The following is a 15,384-nucleotide window of genomic DNA, read 5'->3' on the forward strand; positions in this document are numbered from 1 at the left end:
TAAGATAACTTTAGTATTTTTGTTTTGTGTTTTAAAGATTAATTTGAGTGTGTGTGTGTGTGTGCGTGTGTGTATGTTTGTGCATGTGTGTGTGCATGTGTATGCATGTGTGTGCGTGCGTTTATGTGTGTTTGTGCATGTGTGTGTTTGTATGTGTGCATGTGTGTGTATGTGTGTGTGTTTGTGCATGTGTGTGAGTATGCATGTGTGTGTGTGTGTGTGTGTGTGTGCGCGCACGCACACACACACACTTATCATTATGCCCATTGACCAGTGCATCTCTCAACCCTCACCAGAGAAGCTTGCTTTGGCACTAGATGCCAATTAATATGGAGACCCACAGCTGGTCAAGGTGTAAAAAATGAGGGACTTTGGAGTGCTTGGCCATTAATGGGACATCTATATCATAGCTCTTCCTCCAAAGGCTCAGGGGACATTGTAGAAGGAGCGGAAAGAGTGTCAGAGGCAGAGGAGGTAGGTGACTATAAGGAAACAGTGTTCTGGGGACAAAGCAGAGCAGTTACATGTGTGAACACACAGCAGTTGACACAGCATGTACAAGACTCAAACCAAAATTTCAGTGTGGACATGGTAGGTGGGCAAAAATTCTTCCCTTCCCATGGTCCTGTGAAGGTTCTATGCCCCAGGATAGGGGAATGCCAGAGCCAGGAAGCAGGAATGGGTGGGTTGGTGAGCAGGGGGAGGGGAGAGGGGATGGGGGTTTTCGGAGGGGAAACCAGGAAAGGGGATAACATTTGAAATGTAAATAAAGAAAATATCTATTAAAAATTGAAAAAAAATCCTCCCCTTAACTAAGGAGCTATTGGCAATTAATGGTCATACTTTTTAAAGGCTTGACCCCTGGAAGGTCAACTGCATGCCAGTGAAAGATCACATGTCCAAGAGTGGTATATGAGCAGCACAAATATATATATGAGATCTGGGAAGAATTAGGGGAGGTGGGTAAAAATGATCAAAATATATTATACAAAATTCTTTTAAAAAACTAAAAAAAAAAAAAAAAAATCAAATAAAGCACACATAGTGTAGAACACATGCAGTTTACTGGACATGAAAGCCCAGTCTCAGGGGGTGAGGTTGGACACAGCCTGAGGAATCATCGTGTGTGCAAAAGTAGCTGGGGTCAAAGTCTCTGTCCATGCAGCCCCGATGGATGAACGAGGCTCAAACTCCCCCTCTATTCCCAATATGTCCGTTCAAGAAACAAAACAAAAAGCAGAGAAAGGAGGTGTGTTCAGTGTGGCCACACTGGGAGGAGGAGCAGATAAGCAGCCTGAGTCTGCCTTGGGGTACGTGAGGGTTAGGGTTAGATGGGGGGGACAGGTAGAGGAATGCATATGAAACTGGAAGAGACGTGATCCTGTTCATCAGCTGACACCAGATCCACTGTCAAAGCTCTGTAACATTCCTCGGAAGGAAGAGCCTCCGCTAACAGCAGGGCTTCAGACAACAGCAAGTCCTGCAAGCTCCCTTCCTGCAGCAAGCCCTGCCTGAGAAAATGCTAATCCTTTGGCATTCATTGCTCAAGAATCTGATAGCCAGTGGGAGGAGAGCAAGTATTTCTTCTCTTAAAAATATCTTCCCTCCAGCCAGGATGGCTGCAACTATACTGGCCTACATTTCATTTCAATTTTAAACACACAATATTTGTGCTTTCTTTGGGAATTTCATACTTATGTGCGGTGAACTTTGATCACGAGCTCCCTGCTTCCAGCTTGAACTCTTCTTTGGCTCTGCCCCTCCCCTCTTGTGCTCCCTTGTAACTTCTTGCCTCTTTCTTTCTTTCTTTTCTTTTTTTTAATAACCCACTGAATCTAATTAGTGGTGTCCATAGGCACATGGCTGTGAGGGCCGCCATTGGAACACAGTCAAGCACCTAAGACTTCTGTGAGCTATAATTCAGGAAGGCTTTTACTACTTACAAAGCCTCTAGCCAGGCAGCTTTTCCTGAGGGACTTATCCTATCCAGGTGATTGATGGGGTCGCTTGGATTGACCTTCTTTCAAAAGGCCAACTGTATTTTCATTCTCTAAGAAAGTCTCTTACAGATCATAGTCTTGAGATTTATTTTTATTTTATGTGTGTGTTTGCTGCACGTATGTTTGTGTACCATGTGCATGCCTGATACCCACAGAGACCAGAAGAGCAATGGATTCTATAGAATTGGAATTGAGCCTAGGTCCTCTGAAAGAACAGCCAGTAATTTTTAAACCACTGACCCATCTTTCTAATCTCTAAATCATATGCTTATAAGTTTTAGGAAGCTATCCATGAATGGTCTTCCGGACAGTTCAAAATGACACCTCCGTCGAGGGTAAGAGCTATGACTTAGAGCCCATTCTTCTGAACAATGAGCAGCCTTGGATTTTCATTTTGGTTTCACAAGCTGCTGATTAAGAGGAAGGGCTCCATCTCCAAAGACCTCCTTCTCTGGTCATTTCTAACTTGCTACCTTAGGAATGCCTAATGGTCATCGAATTTGATTCACACTAAGTAAGTAGTAGTTCACTGTGTATCGGGAAACATCCATTCAGCTGTTCAGCTTTAGACACATTTCTTTAACTCTCTCCTGACTGCTTTCTCCTGTTAAAGATGATGATAAAGTACTGTCCCTCCCTTAGAGGTTAACTGCAGCTCAAGGGTGAAGGTGATGTTTAAAGACCAAACGCAATGAGCACCCAACCTGTTGTTGATGGCATTCATAGACAGCATTACTAAGATCAGCACTAGGGCTGAACAGACCCTATTATCACAACCCACAAGAGGACTCAGATGACAGTAGTATAATAGTTGAAAAGGTTTTTGCGATAGCCCTATTTTCTCCTTTTATCTAGGAAGACATCCAATGGCATAACAATGGCTTTACCAGCTAGGCCTTGGTTTCTCAAGTGCTAGGATAAAAATGAAAAAGTCCTTTTATCTCTGTAAGACAGAGGCAAAATAAAGGAAGCTTAGGCTACAAGAAGGAGAACATCCCTCATCCTCTGAATGCCTGCAGCTTAGAGGAACTGGTTGATGAGTATATGACCCCTGACTATTCTCGGAATCATGGAAGGCAATGTCAGGAAACTCTTATTGAGTATTCTGAAGTCCTTTGGAAACAAAAAAACAATGTGTTTAGATTGAGAACATCGTTGTTCAGTTTCTCAGTAACAATGTACAGCTATTCAAAAGTTACGTGTTTCAAGAAAATCAAGAAGAGGGAAGACCAATGGGTGGATACTTTATTCCTCCTTAGAACAGGGAACAAAATACCCATGAAAGGAGTTACAGAGACAAAGTTTGGAGCTAAGACGAAAGGATGGACTATCCAGAGACTACCCAACCCGGGGATCCATCCCATAATCAGCCACCAAACCCAGACACTATTGCATATGCCAGAAAGATTTTGCTGAAGGGACCCTGTTATAGCTGTCTCATATGAGGCTATGCCAGTGCCTGGCAAATACAGAAGTGGATGCTCACAGTCATCTATAAGATGGAACACAGGGCCCCCAATGGAGGAGCTAGAGAAAGCACCCAAGGAGCTGAAGGGGTCTGCAACCCTATAGGTGGAACAACAAAATGAACTAACCAGTACCTCCAGAGCTCGTGTCTCTAGCTGCATATGTAGCAGAAGATGGCCTAGTCAGCCATCACTGGGAAGAGAGGCCCCTTGGTCTTGCAATCTTTATATGCCCCAGTACGGGGGAACTCCAGGGCCAAGAAGCAGGAGTGGGTGGGTAGGGGAGCAGGGCAGGGGATGGGCATAGGGAACTTTCAGGATAGCATTTGAAATGTATATAAAGAAAATATCTAATAAAAATAAATAAATAAATAAATAAATAGTCACATGTTTGCTTATTTCTGAGTGAAGAATTAGCATCTGGTTCTATTTTCTTTGTAACCACATTTTTATTTTTTTCCTGCTGTGCGAGGCATAGATGAGGGTCCAGAAGGACCCACTAGGATTTCCATGTTCTTATGTCAAAGAGCAAGGAACTGGACCAGGGACACAGGATAATGGTAGAAATAGATACAGCTTGGTGGTGGTGGTGGTGGTGGTAGTGGTGGTGGCAGCAATGGTAGAGTGAGGTGAGCAAGTGGCCAGACCACACCCCCAGATTACTCTAATTGCCCCAGCTCTAGAGACACAGGTGACCCAGCTCTGCCCTACAGGAAAAACAAAAAACAAAAAACCCAAGATCCATCCATAAAATTCCACCAATCCCATGTCACCCTGGAAAGCACCATCCCACTTTCCCAAGAAACCCTATATAAAGCCTGACTCCTGCTTAGTTCTTTGCTGCTTTCCCCCCTCCCAAAGCAGAGGCAGCCATCCTCTTGTGACTTTCCCCATAAATCTCTTGTGTGAAATTTGTTGTGCAGTGTGTGACTTTGTGGTATTCCTTGGCTCCAGACTGCCAGGATACCTTTCCCTTCAGAGCTGTGTGTGTGTGTGTGTGTGTGTGTGTGTGTGTGTGTGTGTGTGTGTGTGTGTAGAACAGAGTCTCATCTGGAACTCATTATGTAGACAAGGGTGGTCTCAAGCTCACAGACATCAGTCTGCTTCTTCCTACCACGTGCAGGATTAAAGGCGTGCAGCATCACACCTGACTTAGACACAGTTGATTCAAAAACAAAGCATTTCTGAAAGTAGAAATGGGCCAGAGAGCTGAAAAAGTCCAAGGCTCAAAGGCACTGGATCACAAGATTTGTGACCTTATATCGGCCATTTAGACAGTCCACCTTCTTCTGTATTTGCATATTGTGTGTGCTCTGTCCCTATCATGTATCTCTTGGTGGTGGAAAGTCTTGCCTTCCCCCCACCCCCACCCAGATAACACATCTCTTCCATGTGCTTCATGCCATTCTCTCTGCCCTGCTCTCCCACTACAGATGCCACAAAGAGCGGTGGTCCCAGAAATCTTTTGGAGGAGCTGAAGGGTGATGATCCATCTTTCAAACTTCATCCATGCTTAAGAGAAGCACAGTCCCTGTCTATGAGATGGCACAGCAGTCTTTCCCATCTTACCACCATTAGAATGGGAGGCTTTGAATCCCCTGTAGTAAAAACTGGCTAGATTGGGGCTGGACAGATAGCGCAGTAGTTTGTTTCCCAGAACCCACCTGTAACTCCAGGGTCTCCATTGCTCATATGATCAAGAAGAATGTAAGATTGCAAGGGGGACCATTATTTTTAGTGATGCATGACTTTTGCTTTAATTTTGTTTAAAATATTTGTTATTCATCTCTCCAGTCCCTGGTATAAATTTGTTTGTTGGCACATCCTCAATCATTGACTCTAACATTTTTTTTAGACTTATGTTATTTTACATGTTTACTCATACATATTTTACATGTATGAGTGCTTTGCCTACATATATATGTCTGCATACCACATGCAGACTGAGTGCCAGTGAAAACCAGAAGAGGGCATCAGATTCCCTGGAACTGGAGTTACAGATGAGTGAAACATTTGTGTGGTTGCTGGGAACTGAACCCACGATTTGTATAAGAATGAAACAAAAACAGTGCCACCCATTATTCATGCTCTTAACCCCTGAGACATCTCTCTAGTCCCTATAACAATTTTTTAAGGGAAAAGAATCACAGTGAGTTTGGATTCAGGCATTTTTTTTTATTGCAATTTTGCACAGCACTCGAAACTTCAAAGCAGTAGTTAGAATTTAGAAAGAAAAGTAGATTGACCTCAGCACAGGGAGAAGAGTGGCTTTAAGCCATAATAGACCTTTAAGGAAAGGATCAAAAGCCGTGGTTGTAGTGATAGAAGCTGAACAGGGAACTCGATGGTAGAACATTGAGATGCATGCTGAAGCCTGCCAAGGGGTTGGGCGCATCCTAACAGAGGGTGCTGAGTTCCTTCATGGAGCAGCCTTCCCTGCAGCACAGAGCTTGCAGATCTCGTCTGGATACCACTGAGTGCTTCTTCAGTTCCCAAAGACCTTCCTTGGGTGCCTGTGGATCTCGAACAAGCTCCTGTCCTGAGAGATCCGTCTTGGGAAGGCTGTGCTCCAGAGTTTTCTTGGATGGCTCGTGCCTGTCTAGGAGCTGGAGGTAGTTTCTTGTCTCAGCTATAAGAGAGAAAGGCACCACACCTTAACAAACTAACAAAGAAAGCACCAAAGACCAGCACTTCAGGAAGAGCTGGGTCATGCTGGCTTTCCATTTTACAGAGGTTGAAAGATAGCAGTGTCAGTTGGTTAGCAGCAAATGTTACCAGCCACCTCTGGTTCATGGGAAATTAGATATTTCCAAAGATATTAGTTGTAATTAGCAATAAGCTATATAATTAGTCATAAGAAATGTAATTAATTAGCTAGAAGCAAGACAACAACAGTAACAAAAACCCTGGGGGATGCCTGGCAGAGCTGATAAGTGGGATTTCCATTCCATATCTGATACTGAAGCATGGGCCACATTGTTTAATCTAAATGTTGTTCCCAGTGTCTATATTCAAGCCCCTCTGGCTTGTGCTTAAACAAAAGCCATGAGAAGGAATGGTAGTTGATCAACTAGTAATTGATCAGATAAATAATGTTAAGGAAAATACATGACTTGAGCCCCGGGCTACCTTGCCAGCAGAGTCTTGCCCAACACCCGCAGGGGCCCACACAGGACTCCCCACGGGATCCTAAGACCTCTGGTGAGTGGAACACAGCGCCTGCCCCAATCCAATCGCGCAGAACCTGAGACTGCGGTACATAGGGAAGCAGGCTACCCGGGCCTGATCTGGGGCACAAGCCCCTTCCGCTCCACTCGAGCCCCGGGCTACCTTGCCAGCGGAGTCTCACCCAACACCTGCAAGGGCCCACACAGGAATCCCCACGGGATCCTAAGACCTCTGGTGAGTGGAACACAGCACCGGCCCCAATCCAATCGCGCGGAACCTGAGACTGCGGTACATAGGGAAGCAGGCTACCCGGGCCTGATCTGGGGCACAAGCCCCTTCCGCTCCACTCGAGCCCCGGGCTACCTTGCCAGCGGAGTCGCCTGACACCCGCAAGGGCCCACACAGGATTCCACACGGGATCCTAAGACCTCTAGTGGGTGGAACACAACTTCTGCCAGGAGTCTGGTTTGAACACCAGATATCTGGGTACCTTCCCTGCAAGAAGAGAGCTTGCCTGCAGAGAATACTCTGCCCACTGAAACTAAGGAGAGTGCTACCCTCCAGGTCTGCTTATAGAGGCTAACAGAGTCACCTGAAGAACAAGCTCTTAACAGTGACAACTAAAACAGCTAGCTTCAGAGATTACCAGATGGCGAAAGGCAAACTTAAGAATCCTACTAACAGAAATCAAGACCACTCACCATCATCAGAACGCAGCACTCCCACCCCACCTAGTCCTGGGCACCCCAACACAACCGAAAATCTAGACACAGATTTAAAAATATTTCTCATGATGATGATAGAGGACATCAAGAAGGACTTTCATAAGTCACTTAAAGAATTACAGGAGAGCACTGCTAAAGAGTTACAGGCCCTTAAAGAAAAGCAGGAAAACACAGCCAAACAGGTAGAAATCATTAAAGAAAAACAGGAAAACACATCCAAACAGGTAATGGAAATGAACAAAACCATACTAGAACTAAAAAGGGAAGTAGACACAATAAAGAAAACCCAAAGCGAGGCAACGCTGGAGATAGAAACCCTACGAAAGAGATCTAGAACCATAGATACGAGCATCAGCAACAGAATACAAGAAATGGAAGAGAGAATCTCAGGTGCAGAAAATTCCATAGAGAACATCGACACAACAGTCAAAGAAAATACAAAATGCAAAAGGATCCTAACTCAAAACATCCAGGTAATCCGGGACACAATGAGAAGACCAAACCTACAGATAATAGGAATTGATGAGAATGAAGATTTCCAACTTAAAGGGCCAGCTAATATCTTCAACAAAATAGTAGAAGAAAACTTCCCAAACATAAAGAAAGAGATGCCCATGATCATACAAGAAGCCTACAAAACTCCAAATAGACTGGACCAGAAAAGAAATTCTTCCCGACACATAATAATCAGAACAACAAATGCACTAAATAAAGATAGAATATTAAAAGCAGCAAGGGAGAAAGGTCAAGTAACATATAAAGGAAGGCCTATCAGAATTACACCAGACTTTTCACCAGAGAATATGAAAGCCAGAAGAGCCTGGACAGATGTTATACAGACACTAAGAGAACACAAATGCCAGCCCAGGCTACTATACCCGGCCAAACTCTCAATTACCATAGATGGAGAAACCAAAGTATTCCACTACAAAACCAAATTCACACAATATCTTTCCACGAATCCAGCCCTTCAAAGGATAATAACAGAAAAGAAGCAATACAAGGACGGAAATCACGCCCTAGAACAAGCAAGAAAGTAATCACTCAACAAACCAAAAAAGAAGACAGCCACAAGAACAGAATGCCAACTCTAACAACAAAAATAAAAGGAAGCAACAATTACTTTTCCTTAATATCTCTTAATATCAATGGACTCAATTCCCCAATAAAAAGACATAGACTAACAGACTGGCTACACAAACAGGACCCAACATTCTGCTGCTTACAGGAAACCCATCTCAGGGAAAAAGACAGACACTACCACAAAGTGAAAGGCTGGAAAACAATTTTCCAAACAAATGGTCTGAAGAAACAAGCTGGAGTAGCCATTTTAATATCGGATAAAATCGACTTCCAACCCAAAGTTATCAAAAAAGAGAAGGAGGGACACTTCATACTCATCAAAGGTAAAATCCTCCAAGAGGAACTCTCAATTCTGAATATCTACGCACCAAATGCAAGGGCAGCCACATTCATTAAAGACACTTTAGTAAAGCTCAAAGCACACATTGCACCTCACACAATAATAGTGGGAGACTTCAACACACCACTTTCTTCAATGGACAGATCGTGGAAACAGAAACTAAACAGGGACACAGTGAAACTAACAGAAGTGATGAAACTAATGGACCTGACAGATATCTACAGAACATTTTATCCTAAAACAAAAGGATATACCTTCTTCTCAGCACCTCACGGGACCTTCTCCAAAATTGACCATATAACTGGTCACAAAACAGGCCTCAACAGATACAAAAATATTGAAATTGTCCCATGTATCCTATCAGACCACCATGGCCTAAGGCTGATCTTCAATAACAACATAAATAATGGAAAGCCAACATTCACGTGGAAACTGAACAACACTCTTCTCAATGATACCTTGGTCAAGGAAGGAATAAAGAAAGAAATTAAAGACTTTTTAGAGTTTAATGAAAATGAAGCCACAACGTACCCAAACCTATGGGACACAATGAAAGCATTTCTAAGAGGGAAACTCATAGCTCTGAGTGCCTCCAAGAAGAAACGGGAGAGAGCACATACTAGCAGCTTGACAACACATCTAAAAGCCCTAGAAAAAAAGGAAGCAAATTCACCCAAGAGGAGTAGACAGCAGGAAATAATCAAACTCAGGGGTGAAATCAACCAAGTGAAAAGAAGAAGAACTATTCAAAGAATTAACCAAACGAGGAGTTGGTTCTTTGAGAAAATCAACAAGATAGATAAACCCTTAGCTAGACTCACTAAAGGGCATAGGGACAAAATCCTAATTAACAAAATCAGAAATGAAAAGGGAGACATAACAACAGATCCTGAAGAAATCCAAAATACCATCAGATCCTTCTACAAAAGGCTATACTCAACAAAACTGGAAAACCTGGACGAAATGGACAAATTTCTGGACAGATACCAGGTACCAAAGTTGAATCAGGATCAAGTTGACCATCTAAACAGTCTCATATCACCTAAAGAAATAGAAGCAGTTATTAATAGTCTCCCAGCCAAAAAAAGCCCAGGACCAGACAGGTTTAGTGCAGAGTTCTATCAGACCTTCAAAGAAGATCTAATTCCAGTTCTGCACAAACTATTTCACAAAATAGAAGTAGAAGGTACTCTACCCAACTCATTTTATGAAGCCACTATTACTCTGATACCTAAATCACAGAAAGACCCAACAAAGATAGAGAACTTCAGACCAATTTCTCTTATGAATATCGATGCAAAAATCCTCAATAAAATTCTCGCTAACCGAATCCAAGAACACATTAAAGCAATCATCCATCCTGACCAAGTAGGTTTTATTCCAGGGATGCAGGGATGGTTTAATATACGAAAATCCATCAATGTAATCCATTATATAAACAAACTCAAAGACAAAAACCACATGATCATCTCGTTAGATGCAGAAAAAGCATTTGACAAGATCCAACACCCATTCATGATAAAAGTTTTGGAAAGATCAGGAATTCAAGGCCCATACCTAAACATGATAAAAGCAATCTACAGCAAACCAGTAGCCAACATCAAAGTAAATGGAGAGAAGCTGGAAGCAATCCCACTAAAATCAGGGACTAGACAAGGCTGCCCACTTTCTCCCTACCTTTTCAACATAGTACTTGAAGTATTAGCCAGAGCAATTCGACAACAAAAGGAGATCAAGGGGATACAAATTGGAAAAGAGGAAGTCAAAATATCACTTTTTGCAGATGATATGATAGTATATATAAGTGACCCTAAAAATTCTACCAGAGAACTCCTAAACCTGATAAACAGCTTCGGTGAAGTAGCTGGATATAAAATAAACTCAAACAAGTCAATGGCCTTTCTCTATACAAAGAATAAACAGGCTGAGAAAGAAATTAGGGAAACAACACCCTTCTCAATAGTCACAAATAATATAAAATATCTTGGCGTGACTCTAACTAAGGAAGTGAAAGATCTGTATGATAAAAACTTCAAATCTCTGAAGAAAGAAATTAAAGAAGATCTCAGAAGATGGAAAGATCTCCCATGCTCATGGATTGGCAGGATCAACATTGTAAAAATGGCTATCTTGCCAAAAGCAATCTACAGATTCAATGCAATCCCCATCAAAATTCCAACTCAATTCTTCAACGAATTAGAAGGAGAAATTTGCAAATTCGTCTGGAATAACAAAAAACCTAGGATAGCAAAAACTCTTCTCAAGGATAAAAGAACTTCTGGTGGAATCACCATGCCAGACCTAAAGCTTTACTACAGAGCAATTGTGATAAAAACTGCATGGTACTGGTATAGAGACAGACAAGTAGACCAATGGAATAGAATTGAAGACCCAGAAATGAACCCACACACCTATGGTCACTTGATCTTCGACAAGGGAGCTAAAACCATCCAGTGGAAGAAAGACAGCATTTTCAACAATTGGTGCTGACACAACTGGTTGTTATCGTGTAGAAGAATGCGAATCGATCCATACTTATCTCCTTGTACTAAGGTCAAATCTAAGTGGATCAAGGAACTTCACATAAAACCAGAAACACTGAAACTTATAGAGGAGAAAGTGGGGAAAAGCCTTGAAGATATGGGCACAGGGGAAAAATTCCTCAACAGAACAGCAATGGCTTGTGCTGTAAGATCGAGAATTGACAAATGGGACCTAATGAAACTCCAAAGTTTCTGCAAGGCAAAAGACACCGTCAATAAGACAAAAAGACCACCAACAGATTGGGAAAGAATCTTTACCTATCCTAAATCAGATAGGGGACTAATATCCAACATATATAAAGAACTCAAGAAGGTGGACTTCAGAAAATCAAATAACCCCATTAAAAAATGGGGCTCAGAGCTAAACGAAGAATTCTCACCTGAGGAATACCGAATAGCAGAGAAGCACCTGAAAAAATGTTCAACATCCTTAATCATCAGGGAAATGCAAATCAAAACAACCCTGAGATTCCACCTCACACCAGTCAGAATGGCTAAGATCAAAAATTCAGGTGACAGCAGATGCTGGCGTGGATGTGGAGAAAGAGGAACACTCCTCCATTGTTGGTGGGAGTGCAGGCTTGTACAACCACTCTGGAAATCAGTCTGGCGGTTCCTCAGAAAATTGGACATAGTACTACCGGAGGATCCAGCAATACCTCTCCTGGGCATATATCCAGAAGATGCCCCAACTGGTAAGAAAAACACATGCTCCACTATGTTCATAGCAGCCTTATTTATAATAGCCAGAAGCTGGAAAGAACCCAGATGCCCCTCAACAGAGGAATGGATACAGAAAATGTGGTACATCTACACAATGGAGTACTACTCAGCTATTAAAAAGAATGAATTTATGAAATTCCTAGCCAAATGGATGGACCTGGAGGGCATCATCCTGAGTGAGGTAACACATTCACAAAGGAACTCACACAATATGTACTCACTGATAAGTGGATATTAGCCCCAAACCTAGGATACCCAAGATATAAGATACAATTTCCTAAACGCATGAAACTCAAGAAAAATGAAGACTGAAGTGTGGATACTATGCCCCTCCTTAGAAGTGGGAACAAAACACCCTTGGAAGGAGTTACAGAGACAAAGTTTGGAGCTGAGATGAAAGGATGGACCATGTAGAGACTGCCATATCCAGGGATCCACCCCATAATCAGCATCCAAACGCTGACACCATTGCATACACTAGCAAGATTTTATCGAAAGGACCCAGATGTAGCTGTCTCTTGTGAGACTATGCCGGGGCCTAGCAAACACAGAAGTGGATGCTCACAGTCAGCTAATGGATGGATCACAGGGCCCCCAATGGAGGAACTAGAGAAAGTACTCAAGGAGCTAAAGGGAACTGCAACCCTATAGGTGGAACAACAATATGAACTAACCAGTACCCGGGAGCTCTTGACTCTAGCTGCATATGTATCAAAAGATGGCCTAGTCGGCCATCACTGGAAAGAGAGGCCCATTGGACACGCAAAATTTATATGCCCCAGTACATGGGAACGCCAGGGCCAAAAAGGGGGAGTTGGTGGGTAGGGGAGTGGGGGTGGGTGGGTATGGGGGACTTTTGGTATAGCATTGGAAATGTAAATGAGCTAAATACCTAATAAAAAAAATAAAAAAAAATAAATGTAGAGTAACTTGAAGCAATCCCACTAAAATCAGGGACTAGACAAGGTTGCCCACTCTCTCCCTACATATTCAATATAGTACTCAAAGTTTTAGCAAGAGCAATTAGACAAGAAAAGGAGGTCGTCAAAGGGATACAAATTGGAAAGGAATAAGTCAAAATATAACTATTTGCTGGAATTACAGTCATTTCTTAGCTGCCTAACATGGGCCTCTGAGTCATATCTCCAACCCTTTACCTCATAATTCATTACAAAGTTTGCAGAAAGAATTCCAGACAATCTTCTAAGTTCCTTGAATCGAAAACAGAAGTTGTATGATGTCAGCACATTACTGCTGCTGTGATAGCAGGTTGACACGGCACCCTGGGAATTCTGGTCATGTGTTCTCTATTGTTCACAACTTCCCTAATTCCTGCCCCACAACTTCTCAGTTTGACAGGCCCTTCAGGACCTCTGTCAAATTCTACCTTCTCTGTGATGTAAGTATCTACAGAAGCCTTCTCTTCACCTGGGGCACAGTATGTAATAGCAATGACATCAGTTCCTGAAGCAGGTAGGCCTGGCTTGTTTTCTGGCCTCACTGCTGAACGGCTGGGTAAACAGTTTTGTCCTTAATAAATGATAACCAGCAGCAGTAGCATGAGTTACTTCACTGGAGAGCTAAGTGATGTGTTGCCCCTGAAATTGCCTGGTACTTAATACGTGGTCAGCTGACTCAGGTCCTCCCCTTTACCCTTGTCTGGCATTTGCCTGAACTCTAACTTGATACATTCTGTCATCATCTGTGTGCAGGTAGATGTCTGGCCTCTTACAGCCTTCATTGCTCTGCCCACAGATGCTGAGCTCACTGAAGCCCCGTGCAACGAACCGGTTTTATTCAAAAGACTAAAGAATGGCAGTGTGTTGCTTTTTTAAAATGTAGCACGTTGGGCTGGTGAGATGGCTCAGTGGGTAAGAGCACCCGACTGCTCTTCCGAAGGTCCGAAGTTCAAATCCCAGCAACCACATGGTGGCTCACAACCATCCGGAATGAAATCTGACTCCCTCTTCTGGAGTGTCTGAAGACAGCTACAGTGTACTTACATATAATAAAAATAAATAAATCTTTAAAAAAAAAAATGTAGCACGTTTGCCTTTTTCCCAGGCCAAATTCCATAATATATTTTGATGATTAAGCCCCTACATTGATATACAACTGGATCAGAATTTCTTAGAGAAATACTAAGAAAATTGGGGGTGGGGTGGGGTGGTTAAAAAGGGGGTTCTAGAAAAATAAGTGAGGTGCGTGAATTCAATACCTTGTTGAGAGTGGAAATGCCCCTCCAGATGTCTCCTCCACCGTGAGCTGGCACAGATGTAGATAACTGTTCTCACGTAGTCCAGGCCACAGAGCTTCACAGTCTGCCTGCTTCTTACTTCCACCACAGCCAACAGAACTAAGAGGAGAAACAGAGCAAGAGTGGGGCCCTTCATCCTGCCGGAGAGCAAATGAGAAGCAATGTGGTCAGCAGTACCCAGTGGAGTTTTGAAGTTATCTCACCCTCTTGGACCATTTATACCAACCCCTCTGATGCTTTATCTTAATAGTCTTTACCTTATCTTAACAGTGTTTACTAAGCACATAGGTGACAGTGTGGAGGACCAGCCATGTGCGTTTTATGATTATTGCTGCTCACTCGGTCATCTGAACACATCTCACTTAGCATTGCTGCATCTTCTCAGGAGTCGCTGTGGAAATACAAGGCTTTTGGAAGCAGGGATGCATAAGCTTCAATGCCCACTTTACATTTGCTGACTGACCTAGAACAAGCTTTAAACTCTGAACGTCAATAGTGGTATCTCTCTAGCATGGGAGGCTTCGGGAGCAGAAGCAGCTTCTATGTCAATGCAGTGGGAAGTCACACAGTGATGAGGTCTGTCGGACTCAGATTTGATTCCTGGCTTTCCTCCCACAAGATCTAGAATCTAAAGCAATTTGTTTAAGTACTCTATTTTTTTATTCTTTTTTATTAGATATTTTCTTTATTTACATTTCAAATGCTATCCCGAAAGTTCCCTATACCCCCCACCCCGCCCTGTTCCCCTACCCACCCACTCCCACTTCTTAGCCCTGGCGCTCACCTGTACTGAGGCATATAAAGTTTTCAATACCAAGGGGCCTCTCTTCCCAATGATGGCCGACTAAGCCATCGTCTGCTACATATGCAGCTAGAGACACGAGCTCGGGGGGTACTGGTTAGTTCATATTGTAAGTACTCTATTTTTTTTTTAATGCTGGTAATAGTACTACCCACAGAATTGATGAGACAATGCCTGTCCTACTTTATATCAACAATAGTTTAGTTCTTGGCTACCATCTTCCCTTATGATCAGAATAGACTAGGAGAGATAACTTTTCTTCAGAGCTCAGAATCTC

General features: G+C 42.8%; 1 protein-coding gene across 2 annotated transcripts; it reads right to left on the reverse strand.

Moving 5' to 3' along the window:
- Nucleotides 1–5,620: 5,620 nt before the first annotated feature.
- Insl5 (insulin-like 5) lies at nt 5,621–15,020 on the reverse strand. Of its 2 annotated transcripts, NM_001290648.2 has the most exons (3): nt 14,563–15,020; nt 14,267–14,442; nt 5,621–6,095 (listed from the first exon to the last, which is right to left on the reverse strand). In NM_001290648.2, the coding sequence occupies exons 1-3, from the start codon at nt 14,589–14,591 to the stop codon at nt 5,863–5,865; spliced, it is 438 nt and encodes a 145-aa protein (NP_001277577.1). In that variant the 5' UTR covers nt 14,592–15,020; the 3' UTR covers nt 5,621–5,862. The 2 variants fall into 2 exon arrangements, with proteins under 2 accessions (NP_001277577.1, NP_035961.1); NM_011831.2 differs by lacking the exon at nt 14,563–15,020 and having other exon boundaries at nt 14,267–14,477.
- Between the last annotated feature and the right edge of the window lie 364 nt (nt 15,021–15,384).

The sequence above is a fragment of the Mus musculus genome, chromosome 4, assembly GCF_000001635.26.
Source record: "Mus musculus strain C57BL/6J chromosome 4, GRCm38.p6 C57BL/6J".
Classification (NCBI taxonomy): domain Eukaryota; kingdom Metazoa; phylum Chordata; class Mammalia; order Rodentia; family Muridae; genus Mus; species Mus musculus.

What these genes read in the sequence shown, in the direction of transcription:
- Insl5 (NM_001290648.2), bottom strand. Translation starts at nt 14,591, where the DNA reads ATGTGCTTAGTAAACACTGTTAAGATAAG. An exon ending in GTAAACACTGTTAAGATAAG is followed by an intron (nt 14,443 to 14,562) that starts GTAAAGACTATT and finishes GCTCTCCGGCAG; the next exon opens with GATGAAGGGCCCCACTCTTG. An exon ending in GCATTTCCACTCTCAACAAG is followed by an intron (nt 6,096 to 14,266) that starts GTATTGAATTCA and finishes TCTCTCTTATAG; the next exon opens with CTGAGACAAGAAACTACCTC.